This window comes from Lynx canadensis, chromosome A2 (assembly GCF_007474595.2).
Source record: "Lynx canadensis isolate LIC74 chromosome A2, mLynCan4.pri.v2, whole genome shotgun sequence".
Classification (NCBI taxonomy): Eukaryota; Metazoa; Chordata; class Mammalia; order Carnivora; family Felidae; genus Lynx; species Lynx canadensis.
In genome coordinates this window covers 19928484-19944088 of record NC_044304.2, presented here as the reverse complement: position 1 = coordinate 19944088, position 15605 = coordinate 19928484, and the positions used below count along the sequence as shown (strand labels likewise).

The 15605-nt window shown below is 42.2% G+C and overlaps 1 protein-coding gene across 6 annotated transcripts in view; it reads right to left on the bottom strand.

Annotated features, from left to right (window-relative positions):
* The window catches only part of DOCK3 (dedicator of cytokinesis 3), a 597238-nt gene that overhangs the window by 72758 nt on the left and 508875 nt on the right, over positions 1–15605 (bottom strand). For 5 of the 6 annotated variants that reach the window (XM_030306883.1, XM_030306888.1, XM_030306884.1 and 2 more), the window contains exons 22-26: positions 15499–15580; positions 11149–11319; positions 7318–7510; positions 4095–4222; positions 1316–1462 (exon numbers count right to left, since the gene is read on the bottom strand). In XM_030306883.1, the coding sequence (XP_030162743.1) occupies positions 1316–1462; positions 4095–4222; positions 7318–7510; positions 11149–11319; positions 15499–15580 (721 nt within the window). The remainder of the gene's footprint in view (positions 1–1315; positions 1463–4094; positions 4223–7317; positions 7511–11148; positions 11320–15498; positions 15581–15605) is intronic. The other variant, XM_030306886.1, reaches the window with a different exon arrangement.

The following is a 15605-nucleotide window of genomic DNA, read 5'->3' as shown; positions in this document are numbered from 1 at the left end:
CTTCAAGTTCCAACTGGGATAACATGGAAGAAGACCTTGTTTTAAGGACTCCAAGAATTTTACCATCTTATGGCAATTTTTGGCATAGGGAAGCTGACCAAATATTTTTAAACTCATGGAAATTTGACAACAATATTTTTGGCTCTCAAATCATTTCTAGACACATGAAATTATTCTACAAATGTATATGTGTAGAACATATACATGTATATGAACCTCAGTTTTATCTGAGCATGGGCATAATAATGGGCATAATAAGCTATAATTCCTAGATTTAGTAGGAGGATTGAAGGAATGAATGCACATAAAACTTTTCAGTGAAAAAGTCCAGTATGTAAAGGAAGTGCTCAGTAAATTATGCAGTTATTATTATCTTCATTAAAACTATGTAATTTAGTGTTGCTAACTGAGTTAATATTTGTAAAGTGCATAAAGCAGGGGTAGGCCTATAGCAAGCATTGTGTAGTTGTTGGTCAGAAGGATGGGTTACCAGGACATACCAGGGTACATGTTTTTACCTATAGTGAGAGTGCTCTCAACAGGAGATCCAAAGGGAACATTCTTTCTAAGCCCAGTGCTTCAGAACACATGCCTGCTCTCTGTTCCCCTTTCCCTCCCTAGCGTTTGGCTAGCTCCCACAGAGAATTTGCTTCAAGGAAACCACTGCAGTCTCTCACCTGCCAAATGGAAGAGTCCGTGCAACCTGTTTATTGTGTTCTGCCATCAGGGGTAAGAAGTCCACTCTGGGTGGAGGAGTGGGAACTGTCTCTCTGTCCCTCCCGAGACGTTTCCCCAGGCTGTTTCTCTTCTAATTGTCCAGTAATGCCAGTGCAATTCTAACTCATCACATTTTTTCCTGATGCTAGACATTTAGATACAAATGTTGTGGACAAAAATAACTAGTTTGTAGATACAACCAAATTCTAAGAAAATTATTCTGTTGTGCACATCATTTAGGAGAGCCTGCTACTAGAAGGAATACTCCATTTTCCCCCTTCAATCTCTTACTGCATCTCTGCTCCACTCTACAGAACAGGAAATGAGTTGGCACAAAGTCAAAGGCCAACAGAGACAGTGTGCAGGAAAGCGAGACAGGGAGCATTCCCCACATCTGCCCTAGAGTAGACTTCTGGGACTACAAACATAGAGCCTTCAGAGTGGAGACAGGAGCCAGATGCGAGAAAGGAAGAAGGCAGCATGCTGACAACCATGCAGGGAGGTGGAGATGAAGGTGGTGCTATGAGGAGGTGGGGTTGGTGTGGAGGAGCCCCAGGTTAGAAAAGAAGGCAAGAAAACCTGAATGTTAGTTACTAACAGTGATCTCGGCTGTGCACTGCGGGCACCGCTGCCCTCTTACCGCCTCCTGAGCGTGCGATTTGCTCATGATGGTGAGCAGAGTCTGCAAGAGCACGTCCAGGAGGCTCTCCACCATCATTTCTACCTCCTCCATGACATCTGCCTCCTGGAGCGAGCAGTGAGAGAGCACACCGTTAGCACCAACCTGGCTGACGTGCAGCTGGCAGCACTTACAAAGTGTGTGGCATCAGGAGTGGTCTTCTGATTGGACTCTCAACACTGAGCTCTTGGCCTCACTAGCATGAGATGTCAAGGAACCTGGGACAACAGCTCTGAGAAAAGGTGAGGCAAACCTGTCTCTGTTGCCCTGGTATGGTAGCCGGGTCTTCGCCTAACCCAGCACTACTTGACACCCACAGTTCTGAACCTTAGGTAGATACCTTAATTTCAGTATACAAGGCAGAAGCAAAGGTCCTGAAGTACCTGTTTACCTTGATTTCCCTAGAAGAGTCTGGAGAAAGCACAACACTGCTAACACTTTGAGAAAATGGTATTCATGCCACAAGGTGTGGTGGTGGCACCTTCAGGACTGCTAACACACATCTGAATGCACATAGAAGTATTTCAGTCTTTAAAAGGAATGTTTTCTTCTCAGGGCTTTCTCCTTAGGTGATCTCAAGCTTTGCTGGCCCTACTGTTGCTCAGATATGTCTACATCTCTCTTTTGAGCTTCTCAGCATTCTTGCTCATGTTTCCTGGTCCACCTGAAGGACTCTGGTCTCAGTGTGTCTTTCTCAGGCAGCCTCACAAAAACAATGGCAGGCCCCCACTAAGGGCTGCTTCTCAGCCACCACACTCTGAATTTAGGAAGTGTCTGTGCTGTCCTTCTATAGACCTCTCATGTTGAATCTCAAATCTTGTAGCCGAATTTTATTTATCTCACAGAGATTCCCACTGTCCCTTCTCCAGCCTCTTTTTATTATTACTGGTACAAATGTCTATCTGTCCATCCATCCACCAACCCATTATTCATTAAGCAGTTACCATGTGCCACTCACTTTTTGTGAATCTGAGTATACAAAGGTGAACAAGGAAGATAGTATCTTTATGCTCACGGTGCTTAAATTCCACCCCAATCCATTCATTCAATGTAATTATACTGTGACCCATTCCACATGAAGAATTGGAGCAACTCTTGGTGCTAAAGTCATCTTTATCATCTGCTATACTGATCGCTAACACTCTCACCTGTGATGTCTCTCTGACTAGTTGTAAGCAACTAATTGCACCTGACTCTAGTACCACAGATACAACCAGACCATCTCTTTCAGGTTTTAACCTGTTTCCATTCCTCCTCCATTCCTTTCCTTCCCTTTATTTTCCCTTCAATTTCTCTCCTTTATTTAGCAATAAGTCTCCCACTTCCTCAAGTCTGGCCTTGGGCTGCTAATAGACCTTATGTGCTTGGTGTTGCCTCTCTGAGGCCTGGTGGGAAGGAGAGCTGCCAAACCTTGCCTGGAGCCAAGAGCAAACAATAGGGCCACTACAAGCACCATAGGCACTCTGCCAAGCAGGGCCCTGTCACCAGATGGTACTTTAAGTCTGGACACCAAAGCACCCTATTGAGGCCCTGTATCTCACTCAAACCAACCACACTCTTTTTTTTTTCAGGACCTCTCCTGTTCCACATGGATAGCCTAACCTTGCACTCTTATCACCTGTCTACTGGCCTTCATTTTATTTTATTTATTTTGTATAGAAGAGTATCTATGTAACTTTATTCTAGGAAAATACACAGAAAACAGTAACCATAAATGAAAGGACATACATTCTGTTGCATTAGAATTAATTATTCTGTTTATCAAGAGAAATAGCAGCAAAAATGAAAAGACAGCCACAAAATGGGACAAGATTTTGGATATGGATATAACTGACAAAAAAAAAAAAGACTCATCTAGAATACTGGCCTTCATTTTAAATACAGTTGTAATTTTATTCTCCAGAAACCTCATCTCCTCTTAAGATGTTGTAATAAAAAACTCATTCTTGTTCTTAATTTCTTTCTTTATACTTTCCTATAGTTTACAAATTTTCTCTAAGAAATAACCATTTTTCCTATTACCATAAATATATAAAATAAATATCATTAAAATAAATTCCTACCTTTATTCATGCCTGATACATGTCTTTCCTTCCTTCCTTCCCCTCCCACCATATATCTCTTTTTAAAAGAAAAAGTAAAGAGGAAAGAAAATAGGCAAAAGCAGTACCAGTTGAAACCTCATCTTTAAAGTCCAACTCTATTATCCCATGAGGCTCAGAACTCTTGTGGGCAACAATTATCTCTCCTATGTCCTGACCTCATCTGGCATGGTATGGAATGTCATATGGGTGGAATCGAGCTGCCAGGAAGCTGACAGAAAAGTCTGAATGAGCAAGCTGCCTCTCAGCCTGGGCTTGCCTCCCTGTGCTTGTGCCTTAGTATCCTCAGAACACTCTCAGGAACATAGGATTAATACCTTTTGATAATAACAGAATATGGCACAGGATTCGGCTTTCTGGTATTAAAGAGAACTACATTTCAGAAATGCAACTTTTTCAAATAGCAAAACTGTGTTGTGTTGAGAAGCCTGCTCAGCATACACAGGCCTCTGCTCACTTGAGCACCTTCCTGCCACTGATGAAAGCTTCTCTGACTGAGAAGTGTACAAAGTGATCTTTGTTGGTCTGCCTCTGGTTAAAGTAATACAAGACTGGGGCAGAGCTGAGGGGAGATGGAGTGGGCATGGGGCCACTACCAGAGAGCTGGTCTTGACGATGGAGAAGATGCTGCCAAGAATCCCTGAGCAGATCAGCAGCTCCTTCTGCTGCCTCAGGTGAAGGTGAATGTGATGGAGAACCACAGGAAGCAGGATGCGGCGGGATTCTGAGAGAGAAAACACAAAGGTGAAGAAGCCCTTTAGAGAAGAACTAGCTACTTCTGGGAGCCAGTGACACTGCGAGACTTAACTGGTCTCAAAGCAAATGGGGTTGAAACCAGTGCGAAGATGGAGGCCACTCCCTTCCCTTATGAGGGCCAAAAAGCCCACTTCCTGGACATTATAAGACATCCCACAGCATTATCCTTCCATTTCTCTTTCCTTCTTTCTCATTTTAAGCCTCAGTATCTATGGTATTTTGTGCAGGATGAATGTTAGGAAATTGCTCCCAAATGAAATCTCTTTAATGACTAGATCCCAAATTAAAAGCATAGCTTACACTGAAAATTCCATTCAATTGACAGACCTAGTTCTATGAACTACACTGATTGAACCTGCAGACCTGCTATGCATTATAAATGGTCACTCTTTATGATGCTCTGACTAGTTGGCCTGGCACTCCCCCCTTCCCCCATGAGCATTTACTTTGTGGCAGCCATTAGGCCTACCTCCTTTTCCCCTTAGGCTTAGAGGACAAGCTTGGCATGCCCACAGCAATGAATGGAATAGTAGCAGGATTTTGTCTTCTCATAAGCCTTTGATAATTAGCTAACCCTTACTGCCAATCCTAAGTTTTCTCCTCCCTGTTAACTGAACAACACTATCAGGAGACAACTATATTTAGGACCCTGACAGGGGCATCTGGGTGGCTCAGTTGGTTAAGTGTCTGGCCCTTGGTTTTGGCTCAGGTCATGATCTCACAGTTCAAGAGATCAAGCCCAATATCAGGCTCTATGCTGACAGCCAGGAGCCCGCTTGGGATTCTCTCTCTCCCTCTCTCTCTGCCCCACCCCAACTAGTGTGTGCATGTGCACGCGCACACACACACACACACACTCACACATTCTCTTTCTCTCTCAAAATAAATAAATAAACGTAAAAAAAAAGAGAACCCTGTCAGGAAGGCTGAATCCTAGTTCAAGATCTTTTCTTAATTTATCCTAAGACCTTAGGCAGGTTGATTCCTCCAATGGGCTTGATTTTTCCTATCTGTACAATGAGGTGCTAATTGGATTTACTTCACAGGTGTGGTGAGAAGACAAAGTGAAATACAAGTGTGAACATGTTTGTGATGCTCTGCACTCCTATGTGTCAGTGACTGTGTGATTCTACAGGTACCTTCATACCTGGCCAGCAGGATTTAGTCAGATTGTCAGTAATACAAACACACCAGGGCATTTTGGATTTATTGTTCACATTTGACCACAGTTACATGTTTCAGATAAAATTCAGAAAGAAAATCTTTTTTTTAGCCAAAGACAAACTACATGACATACAAGAGATTTGGGGGTTGTCTGGTCAAATACTTAGAATATAAAATGGAATGATAGCTATTCTATGTTTAAAAGGATGTGCAGACAAAAGAGAAGTTCTTAATACATTTTGCAGACCAAAATTATACCAACATAGCAGGATTTATATCAACCAATAATTATCTGCTGAGAAAATAGCAGTTTATTACTGGAACCAGCTGAAAAGACCAAACTGATGTGCTCTGAGAATATAAGTGTTGCTTAAGAGACACCACCTTAAGGTGCTGCTTCAAGGAACATGCTGCAACTCAAGAATTCAGTGAAATTGAGATGCAAATGAGAATCTGGGGGTGGCTTGTCATCTCAAAATCCAACTACATCGTGTCACTGCCACATAAAGTTTAAGAACAATTTTTCTTTCTTTAAAAAATTTTTTTTTAATGTTTATTTGTTTTTGAGAGACAGTGACATGGCACGAGTGGGCGAGGGGCAGAGAGAGAGAGGGAGACACAGAATCTGAAGCAGGCTCCAGACTCTGAGCTGTCAGCACAGAGCCTGACATGGGGCTCGAACTCATGAGCTATGTGAGATCATGACCTGAACCGAAGTTGGACGCTCAGCCGACGGAGCCACCAAGGCTGCCCAAAGAACAATTTTTCTTAAGTGATTATGGGAAGCAGCAAGTGCATGCAATAATATTAGAAATAAAGGATGTCAGTGAGGGCAGTCTGATGTCCCCCTTCCCATATATTCAGAAAGCATCTTTAAACAGTGCACAAAGCTTGAATGTGTGCAGTGGCCTCAGTGCTAATGTGTCCAAACTAGTGATAAAATCTTTAATCTAGGAACTGAGGAAGAGAGAAGTGTTTACCATAAATAGCTACTGGTAGAGAAAAGATGACTCTCCTGGTTGCAGCTTTGCCATGAATAATACCTTACATTGGCAGAGTTAAGTTAAAGGAAACATTTATTTAGTATTGCAATTATGTGTAGCACTTGGTTGAGAAATTACTGTTCATATACTTTAAAAGTCCAATTAAAAAATTTTTATTACCAAAAATTATAGTTATAAAAATTCTAATAATAATTGTTTTTCTCGAATTTCAGATTTATTCCTGTGCCCTAGAAATTTATTCTGATTGTAACATTCCATTTAAAGGATCAGTTTCATATTGATCGTAACATTTGGCCACTGAATATTTGGTACCACTGCCAGGATGATCTCTTGAATGTGGTTTCAGGTGTGAATCTGCAGGTTCTTTCTGAAAGGCAATCTGGGATCTTGATCATTTGTTAGTCTGTCTTGACCTCTTAGGGAGTATGGAAGGCTCACTGTCCATCTCTGTCTTTCAAAGACAGGAAGGGAATCTATGTGACTGGTGAGATAAGGAAAAAAGAAAACACAGTTGGTCCTCAGGGCCCCCTTTCAAGATCTCTCTTATTTCCTTGACTTATCCTTATCCCCATTGGGATCCCCTTCTCTCTTGTTCCCCCTTCTTTCCATCTTGCTGGGTGTGGGGTAAGCTGGCTAGGCTTGTAGGCCTAGAAGTTGCTCCACAGGCCACCTCATGGGCATGCCCCAGGGTGTGGGTCCCTAGGGATAAATCATGAGTGAGGCAGTAGGCCTAGATCTTGGCTGTAGTATCTAATGGAGTTTACCCAAAACTCTGAATTTTTAGGGCCACAGGCTTCTTGCATGATGGTTGATAAAACTGATCCTTTGATTACCACTTGACAACACCCTGGAAAGGAGGAAAGGTGAGTCTGATTCTCATCCCAACTTGATTTACCTGAGAAAGAAAACAGGCGGCTATCCACGGTCCTGGCGATGGACTGCAGCTTCACCACATCCATTGACTGCCCAATGTGCACAGTGCTGGGCATGCTCCCCAGAGTCCCTCTTACAAACTCTGCCACCTCCTGCACGGTGAACATTTGCAGCAGCTCATCAAAGATGGTTGGGAAAGAATTGAGGAGTGCAGCCTGCAGAAGCAAGTGAAGCTGCAGTTAGCACAGAGTTTGTTGTCTGTCTTTCTCACATGCTCAGACAATAATAATACAAGAGGCTGAAAAGGCATTGTAGCACCCCTGTCTCACATGAGCTCCTCCCTGGCCTTTGACTCCACACATCCCTACAGCACCCTTGGGGCATAGAACAGGGAGGAGTACAAAGGAAACCAAAACAAAATTTGCTGGGGCCCAGGTCACTTGAAACTTTCATAACTTGCCAGCATATTTGCTGGCAAGAGAAGGGAATATAAAAAGAAATCAGCTCAATATGGTTTAACAGCCATAGCTATTTTGTTTACAAAATGGATTTAAATTTTTTGTCTGTCTCTATGATCAAACACTTGACTTTCTAATTTTGGTCTCAAATTCAAGCCAGGAACCTCTCAAAGAAACTATAGCAGAGAGAGCTGGGCACCACCAAGCAGCATGAGCTGAACTCCATTCACAGCCCTGTAGCCAGCAATCCAGCTCTGTGAGCTGGACCATTTCCCCCAGGATGGACACATTTATCTGAAACCATGAAATCTGAAGACTTTATAAATGATACCCTTCATCTGTGATGCTTGGCAGTCTCAAGTGTAAATCCAAAAGGATGGAGACTGTATGGATTTAGTCAGCTATGAATTCTTGACGACTGATGATTATGTTGGCATAGAGTTCAGCAACCTAGATGGCCTTGGGCATGGGCAGGAGTCTGTGTGTTCAGAGACTTCTCTTCATGGATCTTGGCTCTGGTAGACCCATGAGGTAGACTCTTTATGATAACCTGATAATAGTTCAAGAGCCTTTTACAGGCAGAGTAGTATAGGTGAAAGAGAATGGCTTTTGGAATTAGACATGAGTTCAAATCTCAACTTTACTACTTATCTGTCGCATCACCTTAGGTGAGTTATTTGCCTAATATCAGTTTTCTTATCTATAAAATAAAGATGATGATATCACTTATCTCCTGGTATTGGCATGAAAAAAATTAGATGCATGAAGTTAGTTTCCAGTTAGAGTGCTTGGCACATCATTGGCTTTCAATAAATGCTGGTCCTCATTCTCTCTTGTCTACATGGAAGCAACATGAAGAAAGCTTTTCCACTTCTCAATACTCTTACATTATTAACCTAGAATTCACAAAGGGTAATGAAATGTCACTTTGAGATGAGAAGATGAGAGTGTACTTTTCCTGCGTGGCAGGTAGTGAATGGGAGGCTGTTTTCCTTGACTGCTTTATCAAGCAGGCCTAGAGTGAGTAAAAATGTATGCCATGGGGAAACATGTCTGTCATTCTACAGTCTATGCTAAGGCCAGGCCCAAGAATAGAACTTACATGAATTCTGCTCAGGCCAGGCCCAAGAATAGAACTTACATGAATTCTATCTATAGATTTATAACTCCCTGGAATATCAGAGATTTTTTTTACAATGATTAGAACAAGCACAAAAACATGCTGTCATAAGCAGTTAGATACAAAAGACAAAGGGGGAAAAGCAGGTCCTTTATAATCAAAAGCAAATAGTAAATGCTCTCTTAAATGGTGAGCTTTCCCATACTTATGCACCAGAACAGAAGGATCCTTGCACCCTAACATCTCCTAGTGGTCAGAAGCAAAGACATAATCTGACTGAACCATAGACTTGCTGAGAATTCTGAAACTTATGAAACATGAGCCTGGAACCAAAGAAGCAGGTCTGATCCTGACATGGGTCTAAGCTGAGACTAAATCTGAACTATCCTGATGAGATAGGAGTATGCCATGCAGTACAAAGCATTGCCAAGTTCTCAGAAAGCATATCTGCCCTGCTCTGCTAGCTACCTCTGAGCTCCCCATATCTCTGTATGCTGAAAGGAAGAGTAGGTGTCCTGGGCCCTTGTTGGCAAGAACCAATGAGCTAGAGGAGAGACACAAGGAGGAAGAGGAGTTGCTTGGAGTACTCTGGAGGAGAGACCATCAAATGAGCCTTTCTTACAAAGGCACCTGGAGACCTTGAAGAATCCTCACTTAAAGAGTTTCATTCACAGTTGCTCACCTGTTCTCTGGTCCAAGGGGCTTAAAGGCAATTGGCATGGGGGCAACATAGGGTCAAGTGGAAAACAAAAAAGCAGACTATTCTAATCTTTTTTTTTTAATGTTCATTTATTTTGAGAGAGAGAGAGAGAGAGAGAGAGAGAGAGAGAGAATGAACCAGAGAGAAAGAATGTGAGTGAGAGCAGGGGAGAGGTCGAGAGAGGGAGAAAGAGAATCCCAAGCAGGCTCTGCACTGTCAGCACAGAGCCCAACTCAGGACTCGATCTCATGAACTGTAGGATCATGACCTGAGCCAAAATCAAGAGTTGGATGCTTAACCAACTGAGCCACCCAGGCGCCCCCCAGACTACTCTAATCTTAAAGGAGATATTTAAACATATATTTGCACTCATGACAGTCCTGGCAGCAACTGAATGAATGGACGTGAGAGAGGCTGTCTGATCTTTGCTGATAGGTTTTGAATAATAACTGGCTTCAAAAAAATCAAAGAAATGGAATCTATTAGATAAAATTCTGAATTTATTTGTATAAGAAAATAACCCCCTTGTGACTGGGGTAATAAACACAATCTTGGATCCTTTCTAGGATGAAGCTACTTGGAAAAGGTAACAGATTAGCTAACTGGGCATTTCTAATATAAGGAAGCAAATTTCCTTCCCACACTGATATTTATAATAGAATTTTATCTTAATTCTTTAAAAAAAATTTTAAAGTTTATTTTTGAGAGAGAGAGAAAGACAGAGTGTGAGCAGGGGAGGGGCAGAGAGAGAGAGGGAGACACATAATCCAAAACAGGCTCCAGGCTCTGAGCTGTCAGCACAGAGCCCGATGTGGGGCTCCAACCCACAGTCTGTGAGATCATGACCTGAGCCGAAGTCGGACTCTTCACTGACTGAGCCACCCAAGTGCCCCTAATCTTAATTCTTAAGCAAAGTTTTCTAGTTATTTCTGCCTATTTTACTCAACTTCTGGAATGGACAAGTACTAAAGTTTATTTAAAAAGTTTTAAAAAAAATTAACAGTGACTAGGAAATAAAATTCTCCATTATGTTCTAAATATCCCCTTTAAATAAGATGTTCATAAATGACAAAAAGTATGTAACTAAATAAATTTGGTTTAAAGAGGGCTTCCGAGGGGTGCCTGGGTAGCTCAGCTGGTTGAGCGTCTGACTCTTGATCTCGGCTCAGGGCATGATCTCAATGTTCTGAGCTGGAGGCCCACATCAGGCTGTGTGCTGGTAGCATGGAGCCTGCTTGGGATTCTGTCTCTCCTCCATGCTCCTCCCCTGGTTGTGCTTGCTCTCTCTCAAAGTTAAAAAAATTAAAAAAAAATTAAAGAGCCTTCTGAGAATAAAGTTGTGCTTCTTCCCCACCCTAAAGCCACTGGGCTATCTTATATTTGGTAGCTGGGGCATAGCTGACTTTGAAGTAAAAATAGCATTTTGTTCTATTAGGTATTTCCTTGCAAGTCACCCTTTACCCAACACATAGGAGCCTGGCAGGGCTTCTTCAACTCTAGAAGCCAGAGGACAAAGAAACCAGCCATTAAGACAGACAAGGATCCAGCAGCAAAATTTCCCTGCAGCTTACAGACCTGAGTGAAAAGGAGTGTTTCTGAGTTTCTGCTGTCCAGACTGAGCACAAACCGGATGGACTGGAAAAGTTCTTGGATGCTGGACCGGAATTGCTCCTCTTCCATCCCACAGGTGGCTCGGGAGTACAGGATCCTGGACTGCACGATGAACTTGAAAAGGTACTCCAAGGCCTAAGTAAAAGGGATGGAGAGGTGTTAAAGATGGCCAAGAGCTAACACAGCAGGGAATAAAGGGTAAAGTAACAGCAAATTCTATACCCAAATCAGATGATGAACAATTTCAACTGTGGAGACAAGCACTTTTTTTTTTTTTTTAATTTTATCTCCAAAGTCCAACTGGTCACTGAGCAGCAGCTGTCTTCTTACTGAGGAATCATCAAATTAATTTACAACTGTTTCTGTGGTTCTGGAATTGAGGAACCACAGACTGAGGAACCACAACAGCTGAATTCAAGACCATATAGGATCCAAAGAAAATGAAGTTTCTTTGTATTTTTTTCAGGTCTGGAAATAAGAGGCTTCAAAAGCAATGATGTAACCTCTCTTAAATTTATTCCAAGAAGGAAAAGTCCTTAAGGAGCCTTCTGCACCTTTGAGATATAGCTGGGGTCTGACATGGTGCCAGGCTTCTCACTGGACATTAACTCTGGAGAAAACTTGCCCCAGGTTGCACAGCCCCAGGTGGACCTGACACACCCACTCTCTATCCTCTTCCAAACCCGGACACCTTCCCACAGACAATTTTTGAACAATGCAGAAGATGAAGCTCCCATAACTTATTTTGGGAGCAGTATCTAATTCTGAGGAGTCCTTACAGCTTGGCCCATGCTTATGAGCACAGTAATTATCTTTTAAGAGAACAGATTGAAGATCTAAGACTATGCTTTCTAATCAAAGAAATGCCACAGATTTCCCAGACACTGGGAAGGCAGAGACATTGGGAGAGAAACTTATCCAAGGATGAAACAAATGGAGCTCAGTTACTTGAAATATAAAATAGAAAACAATTCTCAAGCTACCTTTCATGACCTATGTATCTATCAAAAGGTTTGGTAAAACAAAACCTCATTTTGTTTTGTTTTGCAGCCCATATAGAATTCAGTAGGCATTGTAGAATGGCTAGGTTAGAAAAATATGTCTTCCAAGCCTTGCACCAGAAGATTGCATTAGAAAAAATTAAAGTGTGTGGCCTCAGCAGCATAAATGCTACAGCCTCCATTCCAGACTTTTAATGCCTGGTCTGAAAAGAACCGGGGAGATGTGTGCTACATACTCTAATTTTAAAAGGGAAAATGTGTACCTCATGACCTGTTTTCTTTTTCCAGTTTGAAACAGCTAACACAAGAGTGTATTGAATGGCTTGAAACATCCACTAGTTTCACAGTGAAGGGCAGAACCAGACAGAAAAATTGCTTGCATTTCCTGGGCCTGAGAGCTTAGTATCTTCATTAAATTTTAAAATATAAAACAACGTCCAAGATGGCCCTGCGAAAACCTGCATGAGGGATAAAAAATAAGTCCACTTCCAGTCATCCATCACCCCCTGACTTCCCTTGCCCACTCCTCTTGATTTTTATGGTCAGTACCAGCGTGGGAAGGACCAGGTGATGGCCAGTTGCCTCTGACTAATGGAACCGGGGAAAGAGAAGAGGGTGGGCCAGTGAGGAAGGAGGTGAGTGGTGGAGCCTATGGAGTTTGTTCAAAGTTCAAGGGTGCTCCCAACACTTCATGGAGACAATGAAACACTTAATGGTGGGTGAAGCAGCCACTCTGTGCATTTCTACTTAAGTTAATAAGCCTGAAAGAAAAAGAGATCCTAAAAGTTATTACAACCTTTCAAGCACCAAGAAGATCCATTGTGCCTGCTCTTTTCTCTCCATGGTTCCCTGGGGGACCTGAGATAGCTCACGAGTGAAAAGTGTGCTGTCTTTTTAGAATATCTTGCCAAATACCAAACTCAAACCTGTCAAAGATACCTCCTACAGGTCATTCACAAGGGACAAACAAAATAACCAAGTAAGAAAACGAAAGACTCTTTATTTTCATATTCCTTAGTGGTCAAACTTTCTTAGAAAGGCCACGACTTTGAAAGTGAAAGGAAGAGATGCGAATGAGTGGCAGCATGTATTGAATCAAGAGTAAGAAGAGGTTTCCTGGTCCACATTTTATCATACCAGACTGAGAGGTGCTAGGCCAGGACCATACGCATCCTGTGAAGGATGAAAACAGGACTGATTAGAGATTTACTGGTTTGGTCAAGAGGACTTGTCAACTAAAACTTGAAGAAGAAGGGGAAATGACCTGATAAAACCTTAGTACTGGATGCATTAGTATGAGAGGCCATTCAAACAGGTTTGCAGCGGTAAGAATAAGTATGAAAGTACCTCAGAAAAGTGCTCCCCCAAATGGATATCTTCTTTCTTTCCACCCAAACCTGATCTTCTCCCAGAATTCTGCATCTTCCTAAGTAACCCTGATATCAACTCAGCTGATCTAGCCAGATTCTTTGGAACCAGCACTTCTTCCTTTCTATCACTTCACACATCCAATTTAATGTTTGAAATTGATTCCCTGCTTTGGTCACATCAGCTATTTTTTGGTTGCTTGAAAACTCATGTTGTTTCCCACCTAGGCTTTTAAACATGCTGTTTCCTGTCTGGAATGCTCATCCCCCAGCTCTTCACATCGATTTCAGCCCAGAGGTCACCTCCTCAGACAAACTTTCCCTAAAATTTTGATCTGAAGTAAATTTCCTTCATAGTTCTTACTTATCAAGTTTTTTTCCCCACTTAATTTGTGTATTTATTGTCTGTCTCTCCTCCACTTGGATGGAAGTGCTATGAAAGCACAGCCTTTTCTGCTTGGGCCCCTGCTGAATCTCCAGTGTCTACTACGGTGTCTGACACATGGCAGGTATCAAGTAACACTGACTTGACGGAATGACTGAATGACTGATTGTTAGGAGAAAACAACTTCTGTGATGCTTTCTCCAGTATCCTGAGCAATTAATTTAGGGACTCACATAGAATCTTTTGCATTTAACTCAACTTTTATCCCCTCAAATATTGTCTGAGGCAGCTGCCAGGTACTGGGTTTAAAGAAGAACAGAATATAGGCTCTGTCCCCACATCACACTCAGAACTCTGCTCTACACCTGTGTTTGAGCATGCTTCAGTGGGGATGTGTTCTTCAAGGCAAGAGGTCTGTCTTATTCTTCTTTGCATCTTGGCATCCACAACAGATGCTGACTGCTTTGTAGACAGGTATTATATGAAGAAGGACAGAAATAATAGTTATGGCCTTACATTTTTACAGAACATACGGAGAAGAGGCAGGGGAAACACAGACCTATGATTTTATTTTGCTTCTTCAGTCTGGTAATGTTTAAGGAAGCACCTGTCTCACCTGTTAGCATGTGGACAAGAACAACAAAATCACAGGCCCAATGGTACTCAGAGCAAATGATGTGAAATTAAAAGAGGACAGAGAAAAAGCAGAACTACTTTGTTGCCACTCTTCTTTTATTACTAACTGGAAAGGGTGGGAAAGACATGGTTAAAAAGCAACTAAAAAAAATAACTCAAGAACAAGAAAATGTAGGGGCGGAAAGGGAGAAAGCATGAACTTGGTGTGAGTTCCCAAGGGATATGGCAACTTTCTTTAAAAAGCTATATTGAGAACTGTTGAGCAAAAGAGAAATCAACATTCTCTCAGTGGGTCTCCACAGAAGTACCATGAAAAGAAGTTACCAGAAAGTGAAGTTAACTCACAATGACGATGGTCCCCTGAAAACTGGAGCTGCCCAGAAATGCAAAAGGCTGCCTTATCTCGGAACCTGTCCATGCAGGAGTGCTGCCATGGGGGACTCCGGTTTCTTCCAAAGGTCAAGGTTTTAAGATTATCTTCTTAATGTATCCATATACAGTGCATCCAATCAGCTCTTTTTACTTAAAACAGTTCTAAAAAACAATGTTTAGTAACCACTGAAGACAGGAAAAGTTGGAAGATCTTAAGTCTAATCAATGTTGCCACCAACATTGGTTTAGAAGGAGATATGATGCTTTGGCCAGTGGAAGCAGAGATGGATGCTGCTGGCAAAACCAGTCAGGAAGGATGGCCAGGAGTTGCATGTACATCATCCCTCCTTTCTGCTTTAAGGTAACACTGTTAGGAATAAAGGTCTGGGGCAAAATTAAGATGGACAATGGGGAATTATGTGGTCCAAGGCATTCCTGAAAGCAGGCCAGTGTACTGGGATGTCGACACTTGTTCTGCACACTAAACCATTGAAATTACTGACAAACAACAGCAGGGGTGGGCCCTTTATGTACAGTGAGCTCAGTACATTACCCTCATGGCTTCCTGAATGTGGTCCTGTCGAATCAGTTCTGCTGAGCAGTCCATGTACCACTTCAAACAGCGAATGAGCTCCCTGGGAAAGAGAACAGTTCCAGAAA